Below are 11,857 nucleotides of genomic sequence, written 5' to 3'. Positions count from 1 at the left end.
TGATTGTATTCGCCAAAAAGGCCCTATTTAGTAGTGTCAATTATCAATAAATTCTTATTTTAATTTTGGTAATATTTGACCCAAAAAAATTAAAAAAGGAACATAATTAATTAACCTTCAATAAGTTAAAATGTGTGCTTTGGTTCTTTTATGTAGGAAATATATTATATTTTGACTATGTTCAAGGTAAATTATTCTCGCATTTAAAGAAACAATACAAAGCTTTAATATAAGCATATGAGTAATTAAACGACAGAACAATTAATATTTTTAAAAATTTATGATTTTTCATAAGCAAAGAGATTAAATATGCTTAATTAGACAAATATAATTACAATGAACAAATCATAATTTACCAAAATCGAGGGATCAAAAATGTTATTAATCGTAAAAACAATTTAACCCTAAATTCCAATTTTACTGCAAAAGTTTCAAAAGCCAATTATTTTTTCGTAAACAGTAAAACACAGTCACATATCAAATGGGAGTATGGGACCAAGAGAATATATAATAGTAAAATCAAAAGAACCATTTTTATCTAGCATAATATTGCAATAGGTAAATTTGTACACATTGTAGATCAACCAAATGTACTAGTACTAGATGAAAATAGTAAAAGACTAAAACAAGGGTAACTCAAAGTCTCAAATCTATAGTAGTATAAAATAAAGTAAATACTTATATTATATTTATATATATATCCACTGCCACAAGCTGCAAATTTCAGAAGTAGTAGTATAAATAGCTTTCCTTCTTTTTGTTTTTGTTTCATATATTCATATGGAACCAATTAGAGAAAGTGATGAAGAGCACAACTCCAACATTAATAATTCATCACAAAACTCAACAAAATCATTTGGAAAAAAGTGTAGTCATATAGCAAAGAAGCAAAGGGCTAAGTTTTATATTGTAAGAAGATGCATTGCTATGCTTGTGTGTTGGCATGAGAGGAAAGAATGAATGTTTGAAGATATGAAGATTTGAAGATTTGTATAGAAGGTGTACTTAGAGATATCATTATTTAAGAGTATGTTGATATATATTATTTATCCTCAAAAAAGTTGGAACTTATAGCTCATTCTTTTTAAAAAAAAAAAATTGTATTTCTAATTTGCTTGATTATATTGATATTGAAGCCTTCTTGGTTTTTACTTTAGTACTCTTCAATCTTGGATTCTTGATTTGGTTCATCATTATTGCTTCATAGTAAAATCGTCTTAGTATGATCTATATGTTAAAACTTTGAGTATTGGAATCAATAACTAATGATTGTGTTAGTGTATGTATTAATTGTTTATTTCATATTCCTATACGACTTTTCTTCGAATGATACAAGAATGCATAATGCTTCGTGCACTGAACTGTCATTTCTAATCATTGTTGCTTCACATTTCCTTGAACATTTGATAAATCATTCTTCTTCGTCATCACTTTTTTTTTCTTAATATATGTAAATGGATTTTTATGACTCTAGTGAGGATTAGTTTTGGTGTTTCACTATTTTTTTTTAATTTTTTTTTTTGTCTTTTGCCATAGAAACTATGAAGGGTATAAGGTACTTAATTACTTAACCATTGGGTTAATAAGAGGATTCTATAAAACAAAATATTATCTTGTGTAAAACAATTATTATGATGATTGTCTGTCCCACAATATTTTGCTTCTTTTTTTTGTAACAATAAAAAGCAAATCAATAATGCCTCAAGTCCTTCCAATTACTATTATAATTATTATCTATGAGGGCCAAAATCTTTTTAAAATGAAATATAGAGGTTTATTTAATTTTTAAAATTCTCCATGAAAGAATATGTGCAACTTTGATCCTTACTCCATCCATCCGAAAATAAATATCGTTTTAGCTCATTTCACACTTATTTTTAGAAAAAAAGGTACATTTCACTAAGTTATCCTTATTTATAGTAGATGTTTCTTGAAAATTAAACACTTTTAAAAAAATAATAATCTATTTTTGTAACTTTATAATTATTTGTTTCCCAAACACCAACTTAAAATGTTTTTGTAATTCAGACATTCTAATCAATCTTGAATCATTGTTAACATAAAACTAGACAGCCCAAAAATCATTTAAACTATTTGCTTTAGATTGTCTGTCCCACAATATTTTGCTTTTTTTTTTTTTGTAAACAATAAAAAGCAAATCAATAATGCCTCAAGTCCTTTCAATTACTATTATAATTATTATCTATGAGGGCCAAAATCTTTTTAAAATGAAATATAGAGGTTTATTTAATTTTTAAAATTCTCCATGAAAGAATATGTGCAACTTTGATCCTTACTCCATCCATCCGAAAATAAATGTCGTTTTAGCTCATTTCACACTTATTTTAGAAAAAAGGTACATTTCACTAAGTTACCCTTATTTATAGTAGATGTTTCTTGAAAATTAAACACTTTTAAAAAGATATAATTCTATAATACAAAGATATATTCCGAAATAACTATTATTTCTTATCTTGAATTTCTAAAAAAAACAATTATTTTGAGATAACATTTTACTTGCTAATTCGAGAATAATTTTATTTTGTTAAAGCGATACTTATTTTGGCGACCAACAATATTCCCTTTTAGGGAATATAAAAGTTTATTTTATGTTCACAATATTCTCTTTTACAGTCTCGAATTTACAAACTCACACGAGTATGATGTGGAAATAATTGGCATTATTTGGCGTTAAATCAATTGGAAAGCTAAGCATCTTTCGTCTTTACCCTTTTTTTCTCCATATCTATTGAAAGACAACTTCTCATCCCTACCACAAAAATAAAAATAAAATTATTACGATATTGATCAGATCAATTTATGTGTACTTCAATTAATTTTCATTGGATATATCTCTTATCAACACATCTATTAAGTAATCATGTTCATAACGTATCGAGCCGTTGAAAAAAATATCTAATATTTTTTTTAAGGTAAATTGTACAAGTATTAAATCAATATTCTTTCGTTCATTTTATATAGCAATATCTGTAAAAAAAAATCTAACAGAATACATTTTTATATATTTGAAACTTTTTAAACCTTTTTATTTTATACTACTTATCACATGTTTTAGAGCTTTATAAATATTATAGTTTTTAGATTATAAATTTGATTTTTTAAGATTATTTTTTGACATATATTAAAAATCTTGTTTTTTACATTTGTTAAAATCCATTATCAATTAAATATATACTGCCTATACATAAATGTCATAGAGGGAGTACCTATATATAGTAGATTATATATATGTGTGTGTATATATATATATATAAGTAGTGGTCCAATTTCTGGAAGTCAAAATTGAATAGTAAAGAAGCAAATTTTTTCAACAAATAAAGAATATGAAATTGTTTATATATTAATTAAAATTGTAATAAAAGGGTCTGAAAATACTCCAATTTTGGCAGAAATTGTTGTTACGTTATCAAACTTTATGGATATATCCGAATTTTGGCCGAAATTGTTGTAACAATACCGATCCTTGGAAAAGACCTTTTACCCCCTGGACTATTTAATAGTGTATTTTAAAGGTATATATGTGCTCATGTGGACATCATAAATATTTCATCATTATAAATAGTAACGTGTCCACGTGGGCACATATATACCTTTAAAATACACTATTAAATAGTCCAGGGGGTAAAAGGTCTTTTCCAAGGATCGGTATTGTTACAACAATTTCGGCCAAAATTCGGATATATTTCAAACCTTTTTCCCTAATAAAAAATAATACATTTAAAAGTAACATAGTGGAGAGTTGCATTGTTAATTAGTTTTTATTGCTATTAACAATAATATTGTTAATATCGTTTAAGGTGATTCCTAGTACTAACTATTCTCCACTATGAGATTTCACTTATTTATTTATTTGTTGTTTTTTGAACAAACCAGTATTCCAATGTATATACCACTTCCTCGATCTTTGTTATACTTTTATTTTAATTTATTTCAAAAAAATATTTAAATAATAAAATTATGCTAAAATCATGGAAGTGCTACATGAAAACATTTTTTTAAAATTTCTTTTTTTGGTATATAGTATGAATATGAGAATAGAAGATGTGAAAAGCTAGAGATATGGGAGTAATTAAACCGACAGCAAGAATCCTTAGAGGAACGTGCTTATGGAGAGTAGATAATACCGATAATAACATATTTAGTATAATTTTATCGATTAAATAAAGAAGATACGTACACAAACATTATATCCTACTTTGTTGAAGATAAAAGAGTGTTCTGAAAGATTCTCGACTAAAAAAAAAATATAACGGTTTGGATGAGTGCAAAGCATAACTTCGTCCTAATTTATATGTGTTAGTTTGTCATGTCATGGAGTTTAAAAAAGAAAGACTTTCCAAACTTGTGGTCTAAAATAAATCATAAATATTTGTATGACTATAAATCATTTCATTAATAATAAAATGGACAATTTAGAATCAAATTGTTATTAAATAGAGATGGATTAAAAAAAAAAAAGTCAAATAAAGTAAGACAAATAAATAATATTATATTATACCAATAATAAGTAATATGATAACCGAAATAACTAAAACGAAGTATAACTATGGAGGATAGACAGACTAGTTGATTGTGAGGGCAAAACTTGTTTATATAAGTTAAATCAATAAATATAAAATAACTACTTCTATTTTTCTATTAATATATATTACATTTAGTATATTTTTAATTAACTTAATTAAATTACATTTAGTTATTGTGCAAATATCATACGCGAGACTACTTTTTACAGTTTTTTTTTTGCGCTTCCAACAGGATTTTTTTCATATCCAGGGCTCGAACCTGAAACCTTCAGCAAAGGGTGAAACACTCACATCAGTGCACCACAACTCGTGTTGGCATTTTTTACAGTTAATAGTAGGGCTAGAGCTAGAAGTCTAATATCAATCGAATTCGATAACCATTATAAAATTTTATTTTTTTGAATATGCATTGTCATTAATTATTTATAATATTTCAGTTATCGTATTATTTCGTTGTTTCGGGAGAGGAGGCCGGTGGGTGGGAGGGACAGTCATGAGCAGTATGAAGCAGAAAGAAAAGACAGAGCCCAACAAAGTCTTGTTCCACCCGTGCGGCCCCTCTCTCCTTTTTATGTCCATTTTTCGGAGTTCAAAAGTATCTTATTTTCTCTTTTATTTTAAGCTTGATATATAATAAGTTTCTTAAATTTTTTAGAATATTTTTTAATAATATCTGGACTAAATTGAATTTTCATTTAATACCTCAATTTTTATTAAAGTGGTCTAATTAAATATTTTCGGTTCAAATTTCAAAAAAGAAAAGAAGTTATGTGTGTTTTCATTGGTTTATTAGGTAGTAAGTTAACCACATGAAATATGATATATATTTCCTTAATTATACACATTAATTTCAAACTAGAAAACGTCTGTCATTTTACGGCTTATTGAGACAAATGTGTATAATAAAAAAATGTATCATATTTTAATAGTGCCGACTCAATGCTTATAAAAAAATTAGGCATATGCCTTAGTCCCCCAATTTTAGGGGGCCTCTAATTTTTACCACAAAAAATTATGTGTTAATTTTTTTATAGAAAAAATTAATTATCTAAGATAAATGCATTTTTCTTAAAAAATATATATATATTATTTTATTCTCCTTAACCTCAATCAAATAGAAGAAATCAAGAAGAATGTTGTTTTGTCTTCTTGCATTCTCTTCACTAACTCTTGCATTGTAATTTTCTAGACCCCTTTTATACTATATGTAAGTTACAACTCTATCAAAAATATGAATCAATAGTAAAAATCATGTTTTGGATAAAGTGAATTACAAGCTTGTTTAGATTGACTTATTTTATGTATTTTTAAACAAAAAGAAGAAGAAGCTTATAAGCAGTTTTGTCAACTTATTACTTATAGAATAATGTTAACAATTTATATAATAATTGCTAGCTAAAAGATTTTAGGCCTTTAATTAAAAAATTTCTTTAGGCCTCCAAGTACATTGAGCCGTTCCTGTATTTTAATTTATGTAATCAACTTGAAAACACATACAAAAGAAAAGTTCAAAATATGAGTTGAAGATATGTAATTGAAACACTTTATTAAAAGTTGAGATGTTCAATTAAAATAAAATTTAATTTAAATATCTAAATAAACTATCATGATAAATTTAGAAGGTAAATTATGACTTATGCTTTTATTTCAATTTCATATTAAATCAAAATTATTAAATAATTTTTTATTTTTTTTATTTTTTTTACAATTTTAACTAATCATCCACCATCGTAGTAGCATTTTCCAACACAAATTTAAATTAATCAGAAATCCAATACAAAAGTAGAAAAAAACAATTGCACGACTAATACTGGTAGTAGTTGTTGGAAGGTCAAAGTCCAAATAAGAATTGGTAAAATGTAGAATTAACATCATATGGTAAAATTTAAAAAATACTTTTGCACGTGAAAATCTCTGACAAGTTTGAAATTCACTTTTGTTTGATTTGCTATGCTTTTTATGTTAATGACTTTCTACGTGGAAATGCACGTATGCACACAAAGTAAGAAAAACGTACTTGTACCTTTTTTACTTTCTCACTTCAAATATTATACACTACTACTATCAAATTACTCTGCGGTAACGGAGTTGGTACAATAGGTAATATCTTATTAAACAAGTTAGGGATCGTTTGATTTGAATTCAAGTTATGATGAAATAAATTATGATGAGATTAGTTATAATGTGATAAGTTATGATGAAATTATTTTTTATTGAGTGTTTGATTTGTTGTATTCAAAATAATAAATTTTAAAAACAATTTATTTGTTACAAAAATTCCCTTCATGAATATAAAAAGTGATGTAACAAAAGGGTTGAAAGAGACATTTTTGTCATTTACTTATTTTATCCTGGGATAAGTTATCCCGGGATTACTATACCACCCAAGGGGAGGGATAACTTATCTCGGTACTAATTATTAATCTCGGGATAAGTTATCCCGGACTTGCCAACCTAACAACAAATTAAGTGGTACTATAATTTAATCTCAGGACTATTTGGTATTATCCTTCACACCAAACGATCCCTTAGTGATTGAATTTACTTGATAATATCTTCAGTTGAGTTTATAGTAAAAATGACAAAGTAAATGTAATAAATGATACTTTTTATGTCTCAATTTATGTGACACTTTTCATTTTTTGAGAATCAAACTGTTTAAATTTGACCAATAATTTACGCATGAAATCTTCAAATTTTTAGAAATGAAATTTATATATTTACAAACTACGTAAAAATTACTATAAGTCACAATAATTGATAGTTCAAAATATTTAAAAAATGTATGAAAAATTTATGATCAAAGATTGACTTATTTAAATTTCGTAATTCGAAAAGTGTCACATAAATTGAAACGAAGGGAGTATCTCATAGAAGTGATGAGTGAGTTTCCTATAAATATCTTATTAGTCGAGTTTGTCACGTCAGAATTGCCTAGTGTTATTTGGGCCTGAAGGACCTATATTACGTAGGAAATGTATGTCTATTTATCTACTTGTGAACACACCCAAAAAAAAAAAAAAACCATAACTATCAACTAAGATTAAACTAAAGAACATATTTAAATAAACTTAATCGTGTAAATATTTTTCACACTATTTGTACAATAAAACTTAAAACTCTTCAATTATATCCATGAATTTATTTTTTTCAATTTTGCCACATACTATTTTTTTTTTACCATAACATTTTTGTCAGGTGGATGTCCCATATAAATCTGGAATTTCTTGATCTTTGGTTGTAGAAATTATTGCACTTTCTCTGACTCTACGCACGAAGGCCTCTTCATTATCAGTCAGAGAAAAAGAAAATTAACATGCATGGTGATCCATTCCATTTTTATTCTATTTTCATTTTATTTTATTTTTTGCTAATTATTTTCAGAATAATTATTTGATTGTACATAAAAAGTATATTTCACGTTTGAGACATATTATGCTATTAATTGATGAGTAAACATGACACAATTTTTTGTATCCTTTTATTAATTATATATATGTCTCATACATTTTTCTAAACTTGTAAAGTTTGTTTTATTTATTGGGATATATAGTTTCGTAATATTGTATGAGAAATCCTTAAAGAAGTTATGCAGGGATATCCTGTATTGCTGAATAGAGCACCTACGCTGCATAGATTAGGCATTCCAAGCTGTTTTAGTGGAGGGGCGCGCTATTTGTTTACATCCATTAGTTTGCAAGGGATTCAATGCCGATTTTGATGGAGATCAAATGGTTGTTCATGTACCTTTAACCTTGGAGGCTCAAGTAGAGGCCCGTTTACTTATGTTTTCTCATATGAATCTTTTGTCTCCGGCTATTGGGAATCCCACTTCCGTACCAACGCAAGATATGCTTATTGGACTTTATGTGTTAACGAGTTGAAATCATCGACATATTTATGATCCGAGGTCGAATTGCACTTCAATACAATATTTTTGGTCTAAAAAAAGCGTAAACCAATATTGATCGATACAAATGATATGCTCTATAATAATCAACGTATGTGGACGTACCAAATAATTGATATATATTGCATTTGAGTATATATAATGATAGTATATATGATGTCGTAATATTCTTCACCAACAATTCAATGTTGAATTGGTTCAATACAATTTCTTTGGTCTAAAAAGCATAAACCAGTAATCATCGATACAAATGATATGTTCTATAATAATTAACGTATATGTAGATGTCAATTGCATTTGAGTGTATACATTTGAAACAACATTTTTATCATCGATCTCAAGATAGTGTTTCTTTTTCAAATTTCATTTGTGGGATTACTGGATATGTTATTGTTATTATTGTTGTTGAGTATATAGTATACACTGATAGTATTGAAAAATAATACTCCCTCTGTCCCAATTTATGTGACTTACTTTCCTTTTTAGTCAGTCTAAAAAAGAATGACACATTTCTATATTAAGTAACAATTTAACTCTTAATGAAATGATTTACAGCCACACAAATTTCTATCATTCATTCTGGACCACAAATTTTAAAAGTCTTCCTTTCTTTCTTAAATTCCGTGCCGAGTCAAACTTCTTCACATAAAATGGAACGGAGGGAGTAATTATTAGTATTATATAGTATAGTTTAACTTGAATTTAGGTGCATGTAGATGGAAGTTGATTGGGTTATTTAACACGTATGATAAGAGGCAAAGTGGCAGAAGGGAGAGTGTGGTAGGGTAGAAGGTGCACCCTTTAGACATGATGAATGTATATGTCAAGGCCCAAGCTGTGTCTCCCTCTTTCTTTTTCTAGCTAGCACATAAACCCTATATATCTATCTTCATTTGATTTGATGTTTTTGTAACTGTAATACCTTTATATAGGTTCTTACATTCATGTGCTTGCAAGCCAATATATAACTAATTAATTGTGATCAACATGTGTTGCAAAATTACCAATCAAAGGCATGTTTTTCCTAATTAGAGCGTTGAAGAATAAGTATTGTAGACTTTGCAGAGGTGATTAGACATGTCATAGCTTATATGTCTCTAGATTGAGAGATATGTAGGTTAAGGATTAGGGTAGAAAGTTAGTAGACAGTCGAGTATAATTTAGTTTCCTTTTCAATATTGGTATTACTCTCTTACTATATACTTTTTAATTTTAGTATTATATGTTGTTTCCTTTGCTTTAGTTATTGTGTTAATTATTTGTTGTTGCTATTGTTCTCTTCTTCATTATTTTTCAACATGACTTCTTTGTTGTTGTATTTGCTTTACATACTTATTTTTTGATGTTTTACTTAAGTCGAGGGTTTACCATGAATAATCTCTCTGTCTTTACAAAGTAGGGGAAAAGTTACATACACATCACCTTCTCAGAACCTACTTGTGAGATTACACTTCGTATGAAATTGTAAAGGCATGTATTTACTTAATTTCAATGAGTGCACAAACTGCTTGACAAGAAAATGACCATGTTTATGAGCATTGTTGCAAGTTTCATATAAATGGGCGATGTAATGTCTAGGATTGCCCTTCCCATCGAATTGTTGCAACTATAATGGTTGATAATCAATTTATTAGCATCGATAGAAAATAATCCACTTGAAATACGACTTTAAGTAACCTAAAGAACTTTATGATGGACCATTATATTGACCTTTTATTCATAGTCGAAGATTATATGCACTACCAAAAGACGACTTTCAGGATCCAGAGTCAGTGAATGCAGAAAAAATGTGATTTTATTAGATATGCATATTTAAATTTTAACATTTTTGCACAAAAATGCATAATTCGAGCCAAAAAGTGTTGAGTTCTTTTCAAATTCCGCTTGCAACTTTTTGTTTTGATAGGAATAAGTATTTGCAGCTCTATCACAATTGACTTTAAAATAGTCATTCAAGACAAAAATAGGAAATTATACTTATACTCGTTCGTCCAGACAGTGAACTCTTTAGCGAAATGTTACATACACTATCTTACAGATATGATTTAGACAACTAAAAGGAATTCGTACAATCGAAAGATAATATCATTGAAGAGCATAGGTGAGAGAGACATGATTTGAACCTACATAGAAAACCTATCTTCAACAAGTTTGTAGTTTGTCGCTTTTCACCATTCGACCACCTCCTCCCCCCCCCCCACCCCTTCTCGGATGAAGGCCTCCTAATGGGTTAACTATAATTCTAAGACTTGAATCCATAACCTAATCTTAGATTCATATCTAACAACATGTACAGTCATTCATATTTACATACGCCTAAAGGTGGTCAGTCATCGAACATACTTTATAAAAAATTATACTATATATATAGATTAAATATAAACTATGAAGGGACACTTTGGTGTATGTAATGTACTATACTTCCATTACTGCATCACATCATGTCTAGACCAAGTGTAACATGGTTGGTGCTATCTATAGCTACATATAGTACAACATTAATTTCTTTATTTTCCACAGGAAAAAATGATAAAGTTTCTTGATTAGATTTGACACCATTATATATAATGAAAGTAAGAGAAAATCCCATGAGAGGTAGTCAGAAAAATAGATCAATATATGAACAGGGAAAGGGCTAAGATGTATAATAATCCCTTAGCATATTCATGTGGACTTGCTTGCTCTATGTTCTTTTTGTGTTTTTTTCACTCAAAATAATAATAGAAATTAGCGATGGATAACTTCTGCTTCTAAATAATAAAAATCTATTGATGATCATATATCATATGAATTAGTTGAAAATCCTAATAGCTATGGGCTATTTGGCAGAAAATGAATCGCGTGAAAGTAGGATATTACTCAAAAATCTGGAGGTCAAAACGGACAATTTTTATTTCTAAACTATAAAAACCTATCGTTGATCCTATTTCACGAAAAATTAGCAATGAATTATTTGAAAATCCTAGTAGCTATGGGCTATTTGACGACTAATGAATTGTGTGAAAGTAGGATAATCCAAATTCAGAGGTCAAATTTTTTTTTAAAAAAACATTTTTGATGGAAATAAATGTTAATGAAGGGATCCTATCAAATTAAATTGGGTCCATGAATCTAATTAACGATAAATTTTATAGCTAATTCCTGTTATTTTATTTTGGTAGTGTTTTTTTCTACACATTTAAATGTGACATCCATGTTCTGCCTTAGGGTCAAAACCTCATTAATTATGAGGTCTTGTAATAATTCAAAGATACCACATTAATATATTGCTTTGATTATATCATATTATATTGTACAATAATGAAAGAGTTTATTCAACTACCTAGAATTGCTGTAAATATTAGGTTTATCATAAATTACTACAAAAATTATTTAAGACACCCCCCCCCCCCAAATTTTACTA

The 11,857-nt window shown here is 27.8% G+C and overlaps 1 protein-coding gene across 1 annotated transcript; it reads left to right on the top strand.

The window, feature by feature from the left end:
• Nucleotides 1-750: 750 nt before the first annotated feature.
• On the top strand, nt 751-1,156 carry LOC102588267 (uncharacterized). Its single transcript, XM_015311812.1, has one exon. It carries the CDS (start codon nt 781-783, stop codon nt 958-960), a length of 180 nt encoding a protein of 59 aa, XP_015167298.1. The 5' UTR covers nt 751-780; the 3' UTR covers nt 961-1,156.
• The last annotated feature ends 10,701 nt before the right edge of the window (nt 1,157-11,857 follow it).

The sequence above is a fragment of the Solanum tuberosum genome, unplaced genomic scaffold, assembly GCF_000226075.1.
Source record: "Solanum tuberosum cultivar DM 1-3 516 R44 unplaced genomic scaffold, SolTub_3.0 scf00177, whole genome shotgun sequence".
Classification (NCBI taxonomy): Eukaryota; Viridiplantae; Streptophyta; class Magnoliopsida; order Solanales; family Solanaceae; genus Solanum; species Solanum tuberosum.
Note: the sequence above shows the minus strand (reverse complement) of the source record. Positions and strands in the feature narration are given on the sequence as shown.

Coding starts and splice junctions, on each gene's coding strand:
- LOC102588267 (XM_015311812.1), top strand. CDS start 781: ATGGAACCAATTAGAGAAAGTGATGAAGAGCACAACTCCAACATTAAT.